We start from the raw sequence: 21,279 nt of genomic DNA, 5'->3' as shown, positions 1-21,279 counted from the left end.
CTAATTGTTGTTGTTGTCACTAGATTATCCATCATCACATAATCAAAGTCATTGTCTTCACCATCAAAAGACCTTTCTTCATTATCATTGTCATCAACATCAACAAATTGCTCACTAACATGCATAGGTTTGGATTTCTATGTAACATTTGCAGTTACACCCACTAGGCATCACCATTTTCAGTCACTGGTGCATTAACATTTTCAGACACTATTCCATCATCAATTTTAGTCACTTTTTTAAGATCACCATTTGCAACCACTTCATGTTCCTGTGCATCAATAGAAACTTGATTTAAATTATCACACATTTGAATCAATTCCTCAATTGAAGACACTTGTCCAATACCTTCTTCATTAACAGCCTCACGAGTTTCACCACTGATCTAGTTTGTTATCATTTCTATTTCTACCTCAATCTTTGAATCAATACCATTTTGTTCTTTAACTTCTTCAGCAACTTGGTCAATAACAACATCAACCAACTCATCATCACTTAGTATCTTTGGCATATCATCCACCACATGTTCAAAATATACATGATCATCTTTGTTAGGATAAGCAATACCTAAGTTGCACATGTCCAACACATCCTTGTTAATCTCTGGACAAACCAAACCTCCCTCTAACCCTATTTCTGAAACCAAATAATATACAACAATAAAACTCTTATAACCACCACAACATTTACACATCTTAGAAGCAGTTCACACATTCATTTAATGTTTATCAACCCCTTCCCAAATGCAGTATTCACCATTCACATACTCTAATGTGTCATGTTCATCTCTCTTGAACTTATCCTTATGGTGCACAACAACATTGATATGATCACCCATCCTAAAACACATGAAAACACAACCATTTAATCTATTTCTTACACACTTTGGCAAATTTAAAAACACAACAACAAGCCCATCTATATATCAACAAATAAAATCGTGATTTTAAAAAATAATGTCAGCCTCATTACAAACCATAAAACACAATAAAATTAACACACACATGCCCTTAGTATTTACCAAAAAAATAAAAGGCACCTTCAAACACGCATATAACAACATGAAACCCTAAACCTTAACATTGTTATGACATATTCCCCAACCCCCATCACTTTGACCAACAAACATGCTTTTTTACAGGTACAAGAGTGCAACATAGAGTATAAATGACACAACCACATCCAAACAACATTCAAACTTAGCTATGAAAAAATTGGGTTTTCATTAAACCTTTACCTTCTAATGAAGTGAATGCCATAACCACAGTGCATGTTGTCTACAAATGTGGCAAAGAAAAACCTCATTCCCAGTGGCTATGGCATCATTAGAGTAGCCTCTGGCGCTTAGAGCTAGTGGGAAGATGAAAAGGTGAAGTGCTTGGCCATTAGTGAAAAGGTAACCAATGAGAAAGGTCAAAGTGTGACTTACCAATGTATTGAAATCCATATCTTTCTATTGACAAATATGTCTTGTCAAGTCAGTTGTCCAATAAGCCTCTTTTGATGTGACAGATGAGTCTTTGCATGCCATGTTAGCAACAACGATAGAGTCCACAGGCCAAACTAACAAGAAGACTGATATGATGGCTTTTTTACATATTTAGGAACAAAAAAATGGTTTTGCATCTTTTAGAGGCAAAGATGCTCATGTCAGCGAATTACACTTTCAAAGACCAAATTGGGTATTTATACTATTTTTTATTGTTAGTTGAAATTTATTGAAAATTATATCTTAGTGTATCTTGCTTTTTATTTAATTATTTTTTAACTAAATTTTTTTAATAAAGTATGTATTAAAAAGAGTGAATTATAGAATATTTTATTAACACTCCTCTCACTGTCCATGTCATTGGTTAATCAAAAGACCATTTATAAAATAATGTTTTTAGAATTTGGATGGATAAGATTTCATTTTAATTTAATTAAAAAATAGCTTAAAAATAAAATTAATCGTTAATTTTGCTGAATATGCAAAAGCTTAAAAAAGAATAGGGATGCATTTGCTTATCCAATCGCGTTGGGTAATGCTCATTGTGTTGCATTGTGTGTCGTTCATTCTCATTAAAGCTTCATTGTTACAAGGAGTGGAAAAAGCACTCAATAAAACAAGATTCGATATGATCCTCATTTGTCACTATGATCCATCACCATGTTATTACAAAGTTACAACATGTTTGGATATTATTATTTTTTTTAAAAAAAAACTAGCAAATGTTTCATACATTGTATTAGTATTTTAAAATTAAAATAAAAAATTAAGATAATAGTATATATGTTTGTTACAATTAATAAATATTTTATTATACTAAGCATAATTAAAATTAAAGAAAGGTATGAAAATAAATTATTAAAATCAAGAAAAATATAATTTTTTTATTGATATAATGGATCACATTTTAAAAAATAAACTTTATTTTTAATTTTAATAATCTTAAAATTTAATTAACTTAAAAAAAGTCGAGTTGATATAATTAATATATTAAATACTTAAATATATTTTTAATTCTTTAAATCTATGTCACTTTTGTTTTTGGTCTCTCAAATTTAAATTTATTTATTTTAGTCACTTAATTTTTAAAAAATATTTATTTTAATCTCTCTTCATAAAAAAAAATAAACATCTCAATCATCTCCAAAAAATAATGAATGCAACTTGTTGAGGACTTTTATAGAAAGATGGGTTTGGATCACTCCTTTGACTCAGATTCTTCCCTTGGTTCTATTTTTTGTAATAATCCTTTAGTCCTTTTTTTTTTTATGGGTGCCAACCAAAGGGGAAGAGAAAAATTTTAAGAAGCTGAAGCAAAAGAAGATCAGGATCAGATAAAAAAATAAAGTATCATACGAGTGAGAGCAGTCTTAAGATTAAAAATAACATCATCTCAAGATGAGTGTCTAAGTCTTATCTTTTTCTTGTTTATTTCATGTTCTATACAAAATGCATCGGCTTGATGTGAAAATGTTTTATAAATGAGATATATTTGATCACTCTAATTAGACCTTGTGCTAAAAGTCTCTTTGTTCTTTTGTAGCTTCTTTGATATTTATTGAGATTATTTATATTTATGGTTTGTTGTGCCTTTAAGTTCTTGTGTCTTTTCATGTTGCATCTTTTGAAACTTGTATTTGTTTGACATCATAAAAAATGGATAGATTATTGAATCATAAGACGAATTAGAACCATTAATAATTTTTTATTTGATGCAAAAAAATACTAAATTAAAAAAGTTGTTTGAAATGTCAACAAACATAAGCGTTGTATTTTCATCTGATGGAACAAACGATAACAAACAAACATTGGTTCTGTGAAACATTTAAGACATCATTAAGGTTTTTTTTCATGTGATCTTTGTGCATGAAATGTTTGATTATTCTAAGATTTGTCGAACTGAAAAAAAAAGTGACTGAAAAATCAAGTTTTAAACTCTCTCTTCACATAAAAGACGTGTTACTATTGTGTGCAAAGTTGCCTTGAACAAAAGATGATTTGACTAATGAAGCCAGCTGGAGAATTGTTGCTTAAGGAAGATAAGTAGAGTGCTTTATCATCTCAGAGTTGGCATGCATTTAATGCTCCAACAAACGTGTGCTTCAAACAATTCAACAAACGCAAAAAGAAGGTTGTTTACACACAATAATCACTTGGTGAAGAAGCTTATAAATACTAGAAGTTTTGAAGTGTTTAAGTAACAGTTTTGAAGGAACTATCTTCTTCTACTTTCATGCTTTCTGCATTCAAATTTTTTTAAGTTGTAAAGCTCTCAAAACACCTTATAATTCATGAGAGAGAAGAAAATAGTGAGCTTAACCTATAAGTTTGTCTATAAGGCGATAGTTGTTGTTTGCGTTCACCCAACCTTACAACAACAACAACAACAACAACGCCTTATCCCACTAGGTGGGGTCGGCTACATGGATCAACTTCCGCCATAATGTTCTATCAAGTACCATACTTCTATCCAAACCATTAATTTCGAGATCCTTTTCGATAACCTCTCTTATAGTCTTTTTGAGTCTTTCTCTGCCTCGAATTGTTTGTCTTCTCTCCATCTGGTCTACTCTCCTCACTACAGAGTCTACCGGTCTTCTCTCTACATGCCCAAACCACCTAAGTCTATTTTCCACCATCTTCTCTACAATAGGCGCTACTCCAACCCTCTCTCTAATAGCTTCGTTTCTAATTTTATCCTGTCGAGTCTTACCACACATCCACCGCAACATCCTCATCTCCGCTACACCTACTTTATTCTCATGTTGGCTCTTGACCGCCCAACATTCTGTTCCGTACAAAATCGCCGGTCTTACCGCAGTCCGATAAAACTTTCCCTTTAGCTTGATCGGTACCTTTGCATCACATAACACTCCCGATGCTTTTCTCCATTTCATCCATCCTGCTTGAATGCGATGATTCACATCCCCTTCAATTTCCCCATCATCCTGTATTACAGACCCAAGATATTTAAACCGTGTGACTTGAGGGATAATACAGTCTCCTATTTTCACCCAACCTTAAACAAATATTTTGATTTGTTTTAGAGTCAAAAACGACTTGGTAGGAAATAAATTTTTGGGTTGTAAAGTTTGTGGAAACTTTTTGCAAGAGCTAGAAGTGGCACTGAAAAATACTTATAACTTTGTTGAAAGTTACTGAAAACTTGGTGAGTTGTCAATAATTGAATGTAGTCTTCATAGTAAGATAAAATAGTATAAAATATGTGTTCTTTGTGCTTTCTGCTTCATTTGTTAACTGACCTTGAGTTGTGATTTTGCTTTTGAAAAATCTATTAATTATAAATCTATTAGAGTGTTTCATATGACAACGATTTGTGAAAACTTTGTTTTTGTAAGTTATATTTTAGATGATAGCTTTAGTCTTGCAAAAAAGTTTGTGAAACTTTTATAAATCACAATTTAATTATTCCTTCTTGTGATTTTTGTCTTTACTCAATCCAAACTAACTCATCTTTTGATAGGTTGAAAGTAGATTAAGTTTGACTAGATTACATATATTTCTTTTGGACTCATATATAAATAAAAATATTTATTTTTACATTGATTTAGAAAGTTAGTTAAAAATATTTAACTTTATTAATCTCAACTAAAAAGTAAAGCTAATTTTTAAAATGTCCTTTATTAAAACTTGATATCATGAATAAACTAAAGATCTTGAAAATAGAATTATAATTAAATGAAAAAATATTTTAGAAATAATATCATTATATAAAAGTAAAATTAATTAGATTTATTTATATTTGAGTTTAAGATGCATAATAATTTTTTTGCTTATATATTAATTTAAAAAAAATATCTTCTATTAAAATAATCTTGTTTGAGTATTCAAGCATAATAAAATCACTGTTAACAAACGATGAAAGTCAACTCAAATCGTCCAAATATTTAACATACCATATTTAAGACTCGAAGAGGCAAATAGGCTTTTTAGCTAATTGTACTATGGAGGATAGTACTGCATTCTATGAGCAAGTCCCCCTCTTCAATTAGATCGGTTTTTGACTGTTGGTGTTTTTGGGAGCTTCCACTCCTTGTTTTTACGGTTTAATTCTTTTTTCCCCTTGGCTCCTCTTCTCTCCAAAAAATATACACCATAATTTTAACACGTTATATTAAAAAAAATATTTGATTAAAATTAATTTTGAAAAAAAAACATCCTTTCTAAATATTTAAAAATAATAATAATAATACCCACTTAAGAAAATTAAATCAAATACCTATTTGATCAAATACTTTTCAGACTATGGCAATCTTACCTCTAAGATTTTATTTTTCTTCCCTTTTATTCACCTACATGATAAATTCATAGTAATTCATAAATACACACACTTGGGGATTTTCTTTTTCTTTTCCGAAACACGGCGTTAAATTAAAATTAAAAAGTGTTGAATATTGAACGGAAAAAACAGTACCCATTTTCTTGTGTAGAAAAAAGAGAGCGAGAGCAGAAGAGAAGAGTGCAGCGCAAGCTTAGAAGAGCAAAGTGTGTGATGTGGTTGGACATTCAGTCCCAATCACATGGCTTCTTCTTCTCCTTCTCCTCCATCTTATCTCACACACCTTCCTCTTCATCCCTCTCACCAAGGTCACTCTTCGCAATTCCTTTATTTTCATCTTCACCGATTTAGGGCTTCCTTTTCTCCATTTCTCTCTCACACACACAAAAATCCATTAACTCGAGAAATTCTAATTTTAATTTCAATTTCCAACTATTTAACGCTTGGATCGTTTATTTTATGCCATAACAATAACTCTATATTGTTTTTTTTTTTTTTGAATTCGAGCTTGTGTTCTTGAGCTATCCGTTACGGTGGGGAGAGATTGAAATTGACGAATTCGATTTGCGATTGATTGATTAGGTGAGAGTGAGAAGCGCGTGGAGGACGATGAATCGCGCGTTCCGATTCACATCGTGACCGCGGCGACGCAACTTCCCGTCGAATTTCTGGAACCCTCGCCTCAATCCAAGCTCGTCATCGGCTTTGACTGCGAGGGCGTTGACCTGTGTCGCAAAGGCACTCTCTGCGTAATGCAGGTCCATTCATTCTCTCGTTCCTTCCTCGCGTTAGATTTCGGTTTATTGATTATATAATTATCTATTATGTATTACATGCTGAAATTGGAATGTGTTATGTTAATGTGAGAAACTCTTTGGTATAACTAGTTAAAAATAGGAATTAATATATAGTAGTAAGTAGTAACTTTTTACTGCTCTGTTGTGTTTGTGATTTTACTCTGTGTGTGATTTTTGGCTGGTAATTTTCTTTTTATAATGTTTTTGTTAATTGAGTATGTGGTGAGTTACTTGTATTGCATTCTCGGTGTAGAATTTCAATTGAGTTTTGTGTTTCTGCAGCTTTTGTTTCCTGGTGCTGTATACTTGGTTGATGCGATGTGAATTTATAATGTTGTATTCTGAAGTTGGAATATTATTTGTTAATTTGGAGGCTCGTTGATATAACTAGGAATTTACATATATGTAGATAGCAGTAAGTGGTAACCTATTACTGCTCTGTTGTGTTGTTAATTGTCTATTGTGATTTTGGGATGGTGATTGTGTTATTTTAGGGATTTTTTTAATGTTTTTGTGAGTAGAGTATATGGTGATTTACTTGTATTGCATTCTTGGCATAGAATTTCAATTGAGTTTTGTGTTTCTGCAGCTTGCATTTCCGGATGCTGTGTACTTGGTTGATGCGATTGAAGGGGGAGAGGAGCTTATCATAGCGTGTAAGCCTGCACTTGAGTCTAATTACATCACAAAAGTGATTCATGATTGCAAACGGGACAGTGAGGTCTCTGATTTATTTGATTGCTTGCTTCCTTGCTTGCCCTGGTCCCTCTTTTGTATATGTTGAAATTTGTGGAATGTTTATTCAAAGGAAAAAAAGTGTTTGAGAGCCTTGACTTGTGGTCTTGGCATTCACCATTTTGTCTGGCCATTTAAAGCACTTATAAACTTCTTGTTGTTTACTAGGCATTATACTTTCAGTTTGGCATCAAGTTGAACAACGTAGTGGATACCCAGGTGAGCTTTCTTGTTACTAGGCTGCAGCTTTCCCTGTTTTTTCTTTCCCATTCTTATAATGTCCCGTTAAGTTGGCAGAATGAATTGTTTTCACTTCCAAAATAGCACATATTTCTTACTAATGGACTCAATACAATTTTCCTTGAGCAATAGTTGATATTGGAATGCAACATTGTATATCAGCTTATGGACGTAGTAAAAATAATAATTAATATTATGTTTTTTTGATTTTTCTGCCTAGATATGTTTTCCTTACCATTTTTATTAACTTGATTCTGCTCATAAATCTAAATTCAAGTACTTTTCCCCTACTTGTATTTGATGCTTTTAATGATGATATGATTACTATCTTGCCCAAGTGTATGAGATTTGTGTTTTTCCCTTAGTTTTTAGTCTATCTTCAATACCAGACATGCCTATCAACTTTACATGAGTTTACTTAATAATTTTGTTTCAAATTACTCATTTATTTAGTACATGATTAAATCACTCTCCTTTTATATAGCATCAAGCATGCATTTTCTTATATTAGAATATCAGAATTTATGCTTAGAATATTAGTATTTAGTCAACCATATTTATTTGATTGCTGTAAATTATCCATTAAATTACTCCCTGATATGTAGTACTTATCTCCTTAATTGATCATATCCGTACTAAATACAACTATACAAGAGATTGGTGTGTTGTGTGCTAGCATATATGTACTGTTTCTCAGAAACACAATTTTTCAACTTGGTAACAATGCTCAGAGTGTGGTTACTGTGATACCATCTTTGCAATCTAATTCTGTAACTATCATGCTGCTACTTTCCTAGAAAAAATTGGGACTGCTACCCCATAGTGTTTCTGACCTGTGACCATCTCATTCCCTGTTTCTAAGCACCAATTCTGACCTCTGGAACCGTACTTTTTCTTCCCATCCTTGGCTGCCAAGCATCTTTCCAGCTAACATGTGTATGTGCTTTTTTTTCTTCTTCTCAACATTTGCTAGCCATCAGTCCAGATTGGCCTGTCTCCTCCTTTTCAGCCAATCCCCAGCCAGAATTTGCAACAGTTCAACTTTCCCAGTGTGTGAGAGCTCCTCTCAATGCTGATCTCTCCACGCACCACTCCAGCTTCACCATTCAACTCTGGCTCAGGTCCTTTCCTTCACCTTAGCAATAGTAAAACATTGGGTTCTGTTGGTGCTTCATTTGCTTGATCTGCCAATCCATGTTCAACTGTGTCAATGCCAAATTCAATGCCTGCAGCTAAGCCTTGGGGGCAAACTCAGACAGCAAACAATAGTACATCTGCTGCAGATGTTACAATTGCTAATGTTTCTACATTAGTTATGATTAGGAATTAGGATGCTTCAAATTTAGTTGCTGATTATAATTTATAATCTTGAGCAGACTATTAAAGGAATTATGTACATGGGCAGGGCATTGGCAAAAAGTGCCCTTGTAACTTGGTGGCAACTTTGATTCATACAAAGTCAGCTTAGAAAGCTCAATGAAAATCCCAGTTCACTATGGCCAATGTGTAGATATCCAGTGTGTCAAGATTCATGGGCAGGGTGGAGATTCAGCTCTCTGGGATATCAACATGATCAGGTGTTGATGATGGAGAAATGGGCACTCCATCCTTTTTCTGCTGTAGCCATAGTTGGAGAAACATTAAGATGCCTAAAAAATGTACTAAGATGAACTTTATGAAATGGAATCGGAGTCTCTGCTAAGAGGCATATGGTGCCACCAAGGAGTTTTTGCTAAGTGAAACTTGACTTGGACTCCTTAACTAGGAAATCCTTTGGTCTTAAAAGCAATTTGTGTGTTTTTTTTCTTCCTTAAAAACAATATACCCCATTATGAAATGAAGCTCAGCAAAATCTGCATTAGTGATATTATTTGGATAGGATTTGTTATTTTGTTTATTTGTTCCTTTTTGGTAGATACTACCTCCGGTCCTATATATAAGAAACAATTACCTAATTCATCATGACCAATAAAAGTAGTTAGATTAGTTAGTTTGTCATAAATTTAATTTTATTCCAAGACTACCCATGACATTAAATTATTTAAGATATGATTACTTTTCAAAAGATGATTTTCCAACCAATCAGTGTCTTGTTTTGTTGATACCTCCAATAAATGCACCCACTTTCATGGGGGAAAGGGAGTAATCATTAATATACCTCACAATTAATTAGGGGTAAAAAAGAAATTTAGCAATAAAGTAGTCCTATGTTTCTTATAATTAGGACCTAGAAAATGTTGGCCTTTTGTTTCTTATATATAGGACTGGAGGTAGTATTATAGAAAGTTTGACTGGACAAATGCAATGGACAAGATTGGTTGTTCATATTATCAAAGTCCTTGAAGATAGCAGGAATAGATGATAGAAGGTGCTAGCATTATATTGAATGTTAAGGTTTTGAAATGCTTCTAATTGTGTGTCCTAACTACCCCACCAGTATATAAGGCTGGAGATTTCATGAAATGGAACATGGTGGAAGGGATTGAAGAGAAAGGCTAGAGATTGTTTGAATGTCAATCATAGATGTAAGGCAGTTTTTACCATTAAATTAGTTATGTAGAGGGTGTGTCCTAACCACGTAATGTGTCATTTTTTGTTGGGAATTAACAGTTTCTGTAGTAGAGGGTGTGTTTTGCACCATTTATAAACATTAGGGACTGATATACACTTTCAAACTTTGAGAACCTTTTTGCATTTGACCTAAACATTAACAGGTGATGTGTATTTTTCCCTCTTAAAAAGAGTTATTCTTGAAGTTGGACTTCTTTGCCTGTCCCTCTAATACAAGTGATTCATTTGAATTCAAGAAATGTCAAAGGTTGGAAAGAGATGGAAATTGTAATACAATTAAGTTTCGTTAGAAATTTTTGCACTTCTATTTTTCTTTTTTAGTGTTACTAAATACTCATGATTCCATGGAATTCTTACATTTGCATATTAAATGTTTATATGTCTTCATCCATGTGTTCTGTTGATTGGCTAATCATATTCCTTGTTTGGTTCAGATTGCTTATTCACTTATAGAGGAGCAAGAAGGACGAAAGAGATTGCGAGATGACTACATTTCATTTGTTGGCCTCCTTGCAGATCCACGTTATTGTGGTAGTGTGGTACTATGTATCGTGGTATCCATTGAATGTTTTTGATGGCCATGATTTTTATAGTGACCTCATTATTCTAGACATAATAATGATTAATAATTCCTATATGTTCCTTCGAGTCATTTGGTTTGTCCCTCGTTAACTTTGAGGGTTTGCATGTAGGCATATCATATGATGAGAAGGAAGAAGTTCGTGTCCTTCTTCGACAGGTTGGTGTGGTTTTAGAATAATCTTGGTTGAAAAGAATAATCTACTTTAGTTTTGTACTAAAAAGTTAAAATCATCGGTCTTGCATATATGTTTGATTTGATCTAGTGATATAATGCTATGTAAAAGGTTTGATAGATACCAAACAGTACAAAACATGTAATTGAAAAAGGTTTCTTATTTGAAAGAAACAATAAAACACCATTAGTATTTATGTCATATTATTTTCATTTTTATGAATTTATTTATCCACCTATAGATGTTGATTCGTATGTTCAGGTCAAGGTCAATGAGAAGAGTTTCTTGGGCTAACAAAGAAGAAATATGAAACATTTATGTAATCTCTATCATCTAGTGATGTTATTTGTAAATGTTGTCAGGACCCCAAGTTTTGGACACACAGACCATTATCTGAACAAATGATCCGTGCTGCTGCTGATGATGTTCGTTTTCTTCTCTATATTTATCGCCAAATGATGGAGAAATTAAATGAGCGGTCTTTATGGTATCTTGCAGTCCATGGTGCCTTGTATTGCCGATGTTTCTGTTTGAATAGTAACAATTTTGCTGATTGGCCATCTCTACCTTCAATTCCAGGTCTATAAAATTCAAAAGAATCTTATATAAAACATATTTCCTTATTTATATATTATGAAACTAGATGGAATGATGGATACATTATATTGCTAGTTGCCTTTAAGTTTTCCTATGCTTTCTGCCAGCAGAGTTTGATTTAAAATTGAAATAGTATGATCTATGATGTCATTCACCAAAAAAAAAAACTAAATGTTATTTTTTTAGTTAAAAGTTACCGCAAAAAAGTCAACATATGCAACTCCTAGGTAAGCACATAAAGAGAGAAATTCTACATGAACTAACTGCAACTTCTAGGCAGAAATCGGGGGTTCTTCTCTGTCATAATTTTGTTACTCCTCTTGCACTGGTTCATGCAAAATGAAATTATTCGGTGAAACTTTGGTTCACTTTGTTGTTTATTAGATCACGTTACAGTTGACAAGAAGTATTTCATTTTTAGGTTTTATGTATATCTACCTACTATAATGATACAATTGTGCCAGGAATGCTTTTCTGATTGATTCATGCTATTGATTGTTTAAAGAATGCCCTTCTTTCTTGTAGTAGATAACCTGAATGCTGATGGAAATGATCTCGAGGAAGAAATTCTTTCAGTTCTTGATATTCCCCAAGGAAAGATGGGACTTGTTATTGGGAAAAGAGGGGCAACAATTTTGTCAATTAAGCGGTCTTGCAAGTAATAATTTGTCTCTCTCCCTTGGTTTAGTAAATACATGCTTTTTTTTGGTATATCAGTGAATAATTTAATCCATTGTTCCATTGTCTGTTTTAATTTTCAAATGTGTTTGTTGGTTCAGTGCCGAAATTCTCACGGGAGGTCCCAAGGGCCCACCTGACAAGGTTCGTATGTCATCATCATGTACCATGTGATTCATAAGCTCCAGCTTCTTTAGCTACTTGAGATTGTTTTTAACCTGCTGTTTGGTAGTTTGGTATTGATTTATTAATATATCTATATATTTTTTTGTCTCTGGTACTTTCCATACCAGTACTCTGAATATGTTTAATTTTTGTTGTTGTACGCCTGTTGTTGTCAATGTTATGTCTATGACTTGCAACCAATCTTGTTATGGATTTAATTGAGAATCCCTATGATCTCTGGAAACCTTTTGTAGTAGGTTAATCTGAAGTTCGTCTACGGTCTGGCATTCTATTATCTTTTTCTTAAATCTGTTATTCAACTTGCCATTTTTTGTTTTCAATTTCAAACATGATTTGCACATGAAAACACTGTTAGGACTAAGTTTTCATGTTTTTATGTAGGTCTTCATCATCGGACCGGTGAAGGAGGTGAGGAAAGCCGAGGCCATGATTCGGGGTAGAATCTTGGATATATAGTTAAGAAATGTGTTACTTCTCTTTGAACCAAACTTCTGCAATAAATCATTTTTCTGATCCAATAGTTACTAGCTTACTGCCTCTGATAGTTGGACTGAGTTTTTAGGGGCAGGGGTCTGTTGTTCAATACTTGAAATTCCTTTTCCCATGCTTGTATCTACTGGAAAAGAGAAAAGAAAAAAGAAATAGTTTTCTTATCAACAAAACTGAATAATATTTGATCTGGAAGATATTTATTGGAATTAGAAAATAGACTTGCCCATATGGATTGCCACGAAATCAATCAGTTTGGAGCTCTGATGTTGTAAATGATAAATCAGATTGTGAAAATGAATGGGGGATCCTATCATAGGGTGCTTGTTCAAATTCTGTGAATCTATTTCTGACTTAAGTCACTAGTAGGGAGCTAGTCGGCGTCAATGATAGATTGATGGTATAAAATTTGTAAATAATTTCCAGACAAAAGAATGCGATTTATCAACCTATGATAAAAATAAAAATCAGTGTTAAAGGAAGTGTTTTTGAATTCGCTCTGCAGAAGAATTGTGAAGCATTTACGATGTATACGTTCTTTTAAATGGAGAATTACTTGATTTTATCTGTAAATTAATTTTACTTAGAATCAGAGTGTAGGAATCAATTTTTGTTCGATGTGCTTTCAACTTTCAAGTTTGGTCAGCAAGTGTGAATGGTTATTAAACTAATTTAATTTTAACTTATACAGAGAATGTTATTTATACAATAAATTTGAGAGAAAGAGAGGAGAAGGAACAAAAAGTTTCAAATGTAATTAATGCTGTTATTGTGAGAGAAAAAAGAAAGTACTCTTGTACCAATAACAGGATTTGTTTATTAATGAAGCAAGTTGGTATTTGACTAAATCAGCCGAACGATTAACCATTTATCAGAGTATTAGATGTATAAAGTATAAACCAAAAGGTTTGGGCTCAAAAACCACGAGGAAGCAACCCATCATTAAGAAAACTTTTCTGTTTCTTAGAACTTATCCAAAACTTTTCTTCCCGTCGTACTTTTCATTTTGGTCCTACGATCCAAAAACTGTTTTGTAGACTCATCCACTCAAGAAGATATTCTCTGTTTTTTCTTTTTCGACTTAAAATCAAAACTTTGAAATAAATCAGACTTTTTCACTCGAACTAACAAGCAATTGGCACAGCACAGTTGCTAGCAAGAAAGATACAGGCATACAGCAACTAAAATGTGAACTTCAAATAGTTTATTATCTAAATATATATTTCCACAAGGATGTCCTCAATTTTCTGTTTAAACCCCGGCTGTCCAATAATGCAAAGCTCGAAATTCTGCTAAACTTTCAAATTAGGTGAGTAAAAGCCCGTTAGCTAATTCTAGATGACAGCATCGACTTTACTGCTTAGGCAGCGTGCACATTTAAATTGAGACAGTTTAACATAAACACCAGCATTGAGAAAGCAAGAGAGGTTGGCACATGGGAACAAACAAGGCAAATAAAAGCCAGGTTTGACAGGTTGATCTCTAATGACGACAAACATGTCAACAGCAACCTTAATTGTTGACACGTATATTTTACAACTCAAAGTAGTGCCACCATACATTTTGGCACTTTAGTCCGCAGGATGTTGCAATCGATAGTAGCTTAAAATTTAAAATAATATAATCACAATATTGGGAGAAATATATATGAACAAAAAGCCATGCCAAAAAGCTTCACAAGCTTGGTAATGCCGACATAAAGAATGAGTGAAAATGTGATGGGAAGAGTATAAAATCTGAGAATTTTACTTTTGGAACCCACCAAATTGATATTGTTGGTTGCTAAGGCTTGAGAAAAAGTCGTCTCCAGCTGCTGGCTGTGAAGGAGTGAATCCAGACCTACCCATTCCAAGACCAGATCCTGAACCCATAGCTCTCCCCATGTAAAATGAAGGTGGAGGGCCTTTCTCCCTTTCATCGGATCCATCACTCAATCCACCCACAATTCCAACGTCCGCAAGGGATACTTTTTTAGCTGCAAAACAATGCAAGAAAATTAATGATGCTACTCTAACAATTGGCATATTTGGGGGATAAAGCAAACTGTGCTTGCAAAGTAATCTTGAGCAAAATTTTACTTAAATAGGCAAAGAAACAGGACAAATTGCTCTTCAGAGTACATTTATTCATGAGCGTATTCATCATAGTGCACATGCAAAGTGAAGCAAGGGGGAAGTGGATGAACTCACTAGTTTACTGAGATCATCCAACCTAATTCATGTACCAATGTACGTATCTTTTAGCAAGGGACTTGGGCCTCTTTAAGATATAATATACGAGAATTCAATACATTAATCTCTGTTAGAGGCACCATATGGTGTCCCAGAAATGCTTGAACATACTCTTGGACTAAAAAGGACCATAAAACAACAGATAATTTATAATATGCAGATATAGGAAATAAAATAGTAACTTATCACAAACATATTATGCGGAGGAAAGCTGAAAAAGTAGTCAAGACAATTAACTTACGAGCAGTTATATTGAGATCAATCAATCCACGGCTTAGTGAGTCAGCCCAGACGCCAGACTTCACCTGGAAATTATCCTTTTTAGGTGAAACTTTAGAGTCTGCTAAAGATTTACCAGTCACATTATCATGCTTGCCATCACTGAAAACATTATTGGAGGGCTGGGAAGACACAGAATCAGATTGAGAAGTAAAGTCACCAAAAATATCAGATCCATCAAAATTATTAAGAGGAACAGCAGCAAAGGGATCAATAGTGCTGTTATTCATAGGAACAGACTTCTCTGACTTGGTGTCTGGCTGCACTGCCGGTTCAGGAATGGAAAACAAATCAACTGTTGGTGTAACTGTAGGAATGGCTGGTTGTGAAGAAAATAGATCCACCTCAGCCTATACACACAATCAACAAGACACATGGAATTTTAGCACCAACAAAATGAGGAGAAAGAAGGTAAGCATGTAAATCCATTATTTTCTGTCTTGTGAGTAATTCACAATCACAATTTAAAACTTATGAAGAATTTTTCTCATATGCAATTAATACACTTCAAACCATGTGAGAAAGTTGTACATTGCTAATATTGTAACTGGTGCACCTTACCCTCCGTTTTGATTCCCCCCATGACCATGGCATTTAAGTTTGCCAAACTTTTACAGTTTACCAGAATTATATCTCAAACAATTTTTGAAATGAAACTGACTATAATTTAATACAAAAAATAGACCAATAATTTACTTCAATGAAGTACAGTGAAGTCAAATGATCATATTTGAGAATTATTGGCAATATTCTCCCTTTTGGGGGCACCAATGATCATGGAAGAGGTAGGTATTGAAGAGGTAGGCACCAATAGTCCAACACATTTGGGCTTAGGATGTTATAGTAGAGAAGTGATTCATTCCATTAAACAAGTGGGTGTTTGGAAGCTGAAAAAAAAAGGTGTCTCACTAAGAATAGAGATTATGATATCTAACCTGTGGTTGAGAAATGGCTCCTTTGTCCACATGAGGTTCTGCTGATACAAATGCTGCATCTGCAAAAAGATCAACCTCTGGTACATTACTAGTTGCTGGCTTTTCTACAGGAACAGATGTTGGAGCATCCATGAGGTCACCGATTAAATCTTGTCCAAAGAGATCAACCTGGTTAGAGTTTCCAGCTGAAGTTTCTGTTGAAAAGAAAAAATTATTAAATATCAATTAAAAGGTAAAACAGTCCTACTAATTGTAAGTGCATATGCATACTATATTTGTAGTAAATTAGAGAAATAAAATGTATGCTTTAAAGTGTGTGAGTATTAGATTTTTCAATTTATAGAAATTTAATGATGTATTAATACTTTATATTTAAGTTGTCTTTGGTAATTTTTGTGATAATTTTCTTATTTGGATGATGAGTATCAATTCCTATCCATTTTTCCATCATTTGCAGGGGTGCTTGAGTAGTGGTTGAAGTTGGAAAGAAGGTTTTGCAAGCGTTGCAACACATGGCTTGAAGCCTTGAATGTTAGCATACTGAAGGGGAGTTACATGAGAATAACTATGTTAGCACCTGCACATCACCATGCTGGAAGTGTGTTGCCATGCTGAGCCCATTAGATTACAGTTATTTTAACATTTGTGTTACACTTAGAGAAGAGTGTGTCACACTAATAACAATAGAATACACTATAGGTACTTATAGATTTCCTTTAACTTGGTAACTTTTGACTTCAAAACTCAATCTCTTCATTTGAACTCCTCTCTTTTGACATTATGACTTGGGACTTCAAGTTTGAGGAATCAACTTGCAAGATTATCAAATTCTAAAGGAGTTTTTTCTAATCTCTCTTCTTCTCTCCTCTCTTTTCTCTTTTCAATCCAAGTGTAACTAAGCTTTTATGTTAAGGAAAGGGCCACTTATGGAAGGGCTGACTAGAAAGACTGAGTGAAGCGTCGTGAAGCAGTATGGGATGCTCGGTGAAGAACTTAAGGGACTTTTTTCCCCCCCCCCCCCCCCCCCCCCCTTGACAGCTAGATTTTAAGGGAAGATTCCAAAGGGCTTGGATGCTTTTGAAAGCTTGTATGTACAAGAACACGTGCATCACACATAACAGTAAAATGTGCACAACAGTAGTTTATACTCAACTTGAATGAATAGCTTAATATTTCTCCCAAATGAATGGAATCAACACGAGGAAGAATACAAAGCAAGTCACATTCAAAGAAAGGCTAGAAAGGGGATTTAACTATAGTTTGTAGTCAACTTGATGGTGACAAATCTGAGAAACCAAGTCAACAGAGATATTTGATTCCACCACCAATATGAACTTGAAAGGCTTGTAACTCAAAAGTGCAATTCGCATGTATCACATACATAACAGTAAAATAGGCACCATAATTTATACTCCACATGAAGGAATAAATAATTCTCTTAAATGAATACATCAATAGAATCAGCAACTGCAATGTTGGACTTACTGGTAGAAGTTCCTCTTGGATCAAAATCATCCATGTCATCCTCAGTACTGTTTGCAGGTACACTTGAACTTTGAGAAGAAACTGAACCATAATTATTTGCATTAGTCGATGACTTTGATAATCCAGATGACTTGTTCTCCTGACTTTTACTGCAAGACAGACATTCTGGAATAAGAATAGGGGCAGTATACTCATTGCAGTATGGGGAGGCAAAATGTGCCTGTTTGTGCATAGAAACCAAAGCCATTTCAAGTAAAGGTTGAAATTGAGAATCGAGATAAGCATCTAAACCATTAACCAAGTTCCTGATTTTAAAGTACTATCAAAATTCAAAACGAGCTTGTTGAACTAGGCAAGGAAGAGTCCAGATCAAAGGCCTGAGACTGGACATGCGTCCTGCAATGAGTATGTAACACGTATCATGCACAGGAACATGTCTTTGACTCGGACACAATATTTAACCTCCTTTTTGCTTTTATAAATGTTTTATTAATGTACACTTCTCTAATATTTTAATAGATCCATAAGATAAAATTTCTTCTGAAGCAAACAATTTTAGAAAACCTTTTGGAAAGTAAAGAAGAGAAAATTAGAATGAGTTCCAATCTTATGTCATCAACATCTAAAGGGGTGATTTTCTAATTACTATTCATTGTCATCTAATATTTTGCTTTTATGAACAAGTAATATAGTATCAAAGCTAGAGGTTTCTTTTATGAGATATACCCTGAGTTAAATTGAAATGTGCAAACAAGAGATTGCATGCAGATATGCTTATTATGAATGAGTTATTATTTAGTAAAAAGTTTCTATTTCTCTGTTTTGAGTCTATTCCTCGCTGATCCATGAGTCTCTGATTTGCCCACTCAGAACTTATGCTAAAATGAAACCTCTAACTTGTGATACACTGATACTTGTGAATTTTATTTCTATCTTTCTACTTTATTTTTCTTGATATATATTTTTATTTTATCCTTATAATCTGCATAATTTTTCATATACTTTTTGTAGATATATCATTTTATTTTATTATCATAGTCACATTGCTTCAGAACACCATCTGCCATTAAATTGGAATTAATAACTAAATTTATGCACTATGTTCTAAAATAGTCACCGGTTGCTCTCAAAAGGTTACGCAATATACTCCAGTTAATAGTAAGGGATGGTAAAATAAATACATTTACCATTATTTTCAGGCCATAATAGAAGCTAGATATGTCCTACCTGGCAGAGCGAGCAGAACCCTTCTTGAAGGAGTTCTCTTGATTGTCACTAGCGGTGGCATGGTGTGATTTTCCTTGGTAATCTTTTTCTTCTTCATAGGATCCTTTGTCTCTATAGCTATCATTAAACCTGTCACCATCTCTAGATCCAAAGCCTCCATATTTACCACTGCTTTGAAAGCTGCTGCCACTACCATAAGAGGAGGCTGACCCAGACTTGTATGTGATTCCACTAGAAGAAACTCCAATGTACCTAAATTGAGAACCCAAGACGAAAACAAGAAAATTAATACACAATTTAGAGTGGATCTTTATCAACCTGATATTTCTGAGATGAAAATATTGAAATATTTGACCTACTTGTCACGGTTTGCAGCAGCTTTATTTCTGACTTCATGTATCTTATCTTTATCATTCAAAAGTGACACAATGTTTTCAGCCTTCTTCCTTACATTGAGTCCCACATCCTTCCCACTAGGTTCAACATATTCAAAACTAGAAAGTGCCTTTACCAATCCAAAGTAAATTATGAGAAAATACTCTCTTATTCTACTTGTCAGCACTGTTGTTAATTGCAAGAATAAATTAACTAAATACAAGAGAATGGTCCTTACAGAGATCTGAAAAGTATGTTCTATAATGTCATCAACTGCACGTTCAGATCCATGTGCTACCAAATATTCTATGACAGCTAATGCCTGACTTAAAAGTAATTCAAGTTATTGAAAGAAAAGTAAGTTGTGTATCTATCAACATAGAAAATGCCACCAAAAATTCTTCTCTATGTATCTTAAAATCTTAAGAAATAACATGGTTCTTTGGAAAGCATTACCTTGTATACATAGCGCCAATCTTTTCCAGTTTCACCCAGTCTTGTCCAAAGGACATTCATGACTATTTGACATTCAGTACTGAAAGTATAGCAGAAGCAATCAACTTACTAGAAGAAATATCAGAAATTTTCTCTACATATGAAAACCAAAAACAAATAAAAATAAAGTAATATATCCAGAAAAGAGATAGATAGCTGCTTACAATTTTTTGGTAGCCTGTGAAATCTCTGCCAGCACAGTACCATGAGGACCCCAAGGTTCATTATCAGTAGCATCCAGCACCTAAATACGAAAAATGGTAAAACACTCAATAGCATAACACCAGTGGCCAATCCTAGTGGCTTTAAAGTTTGTGAATATATGAAATCTAGCAGTTATCCAACACCAACAACACCATGTTGTGCCAACAAATTAATAGAAAATTACGTGACAATAGGTAGAGAACGAAGTACTATTTCGCAAATCGCAATCAAATCTCAGACACATTCCATTCAAATCAATTAATTCTAGAGAAAAGCATAAATCCTTATCGAGAAAAATATATCCATAATAAATGTAATTCTCGTACTCTAACAATGGATTTTCAATGAAAATAGCAAGAATTGTAACAACGTCAACGAAATCTACGCAAATAACAGCAAATTGGCAACAATCAGAAAGGGTTACCTTCTGTTCGATTTCCGGAATCTTGAGCACCTTCAGATTCACCTCTCTCTTTCTGTTTCGCAGAAGCAAATCGTAATCATAAGAACAAGGTAAATTAATAATTAAAATAAAAGATTGAAATCGATTTTGATGTTTTTTTTAAAAAAGGAAAAACGAAAATAGCCATGCGAAACGACGAAGGACTAGATTAAGAGGCTGGCTCACATTTCTCGAACGGTTTGATCGAAGACCTTCATGAAATCCATGGCGGTGGATCTGATCTGATCCGATCTGAAGAGGAGAAAGGTTGGAAAGGGGTTATGCTTATGTTAATTGCAGGGAATTCGATGGCTGTAGTTTTCAGTAGAAATGATTTGAGATCTAATACATTCGGATCGAATTTTTGTTTTCCTTCCAAAAAATTTCCTCAACCCTGCTTCTTTTTACTCTTCGTAATTAAATATGTTTTTCATTCACGAGAATATCAGTAAATTTGATTTTAGCTTTTTAAAAAAATTATTGAGATTATTCTTAACATTTATTGGTTTGGATTATGATCGGCGTGGTTCCTAAATAAAGGAATCTAGTTTGTGATCTTTAATCCTTATTTTTTTTAAGGCTAAACATACCTTTTATTTAAGTTCAACATTACCCATATCAACAAACATTTATTAATAGTTTAGTATTGAACTTAAATATTCTCTCTAATAAAAATATTTTTATATGAGAAATAATTAGTCTATTTTTAAAAAATATATAAATTTGATCATTAAACTCTTTTTTTTAATTACAAGCAAAATAGACTTAT

General features: G+C 33.5%; 2 protein-coding genes across 4 annotated transcripts; one reads left to right on the top strand and one right to left on the bottom strand.

The window, feature by feature from the left end:
* Positions 1-5,870: 5,870 nt before the first annotated feature.
* Positions 5,871-13,005, top strand: LOC100810098 (piRNA biogenesis protein EXD1). Of its 2 annotated transcripts, none has more exons than XM_003544467.4 (10): positions 5,871-6,097; positions 6,372-6,547; positions 7,176-7,307; positions 7,490-7,540; positions 10,567-10,663; positions 10,825-10,871; positions 11,250-11,466; positions 12,013-12,142; positions 12,264-12,306; positions 12,730-13,005. In XM_003544467.4, the coding sequence occupies exons 1-10, from the start codon at positions 6,031-6,033 to the stop codon at positions 12,802-12,804; spliced, it is 1,035 nt and encodes a 344-aa protein (XP_003544515.1). In that variant the 5' UTR covers positions 5,871-6,030; the 3' UTR covers positions 12,805-13,005. The 2 variants fall into 2 exon arrangements, with proteins under 2 accessions (XP_003544515.1, XP_006596011.1); XM_006595948.4 differs by having other exon boundaries at positions 12,010-12,142.
* A 1,268-nt stretch (positions 13,006-14,273) lies between these two features.
* On the bottom strand, positions 14,274-21,075 carry LOC100809198 (clathrin interactor EPSIN 1). Of its 2 annotated transcripts, XM_003544465.5 has the most exons (11): positions 20,697-21,075; positions 20,493-20,544; positions 20,029-20,108; positions 19,826-19,904; positions 19,608-19,691; positions 19,354-19,499; positions 18,995-19,246; positions 17,768-17,916; positions 16,283-16,476; positions 15,310-15,697; positions 14,274-14,812 (listed from the first exon to the last, which is right to left on the bottom strand). In XM_003544465.5, exons 1-11 carry the CDS (start codon positions 20,735-20,737, stop codon positions 14,583-14,585), a joined length of 1,695 nt encoding a protein of 564 aa, XP_003544513.1. In that variant the 5' UTR covers positions 20,738-21,075; the 3' UTR covers positions 14,274-14,582. The 2 variants fall into 2 exon arrangements, with proteins under 2 accessions (XP_003544513.1, XP_040865207.1); XM_041009273.1 differs by having other exon boundaries at positions 19,354-19,691; positions 20,697-20,981.
* Positions 21,076-21,279: the final 204 nt, after the last annotated feature.

Source organism: Glycine max, chromosome 14 (genome assembly GCF_000004515.6).
Source record: "Glycine max cultivar Williams 82 chromosome 14, Glycine_max_v4.0, whole genome shotgun sequence".
Taxonomy (NCBI): Eukaryota; Viridiplantae; Streptophyta; class Magnoliopsida; order Fabales; family Fabaceae; genus Glycine; species Glycine max.
The sequence above is the reverse complement of the archived record's forward strand: the minus strand, read 5'-3'. Positions and strand labels throughout refer to the sequence as shown.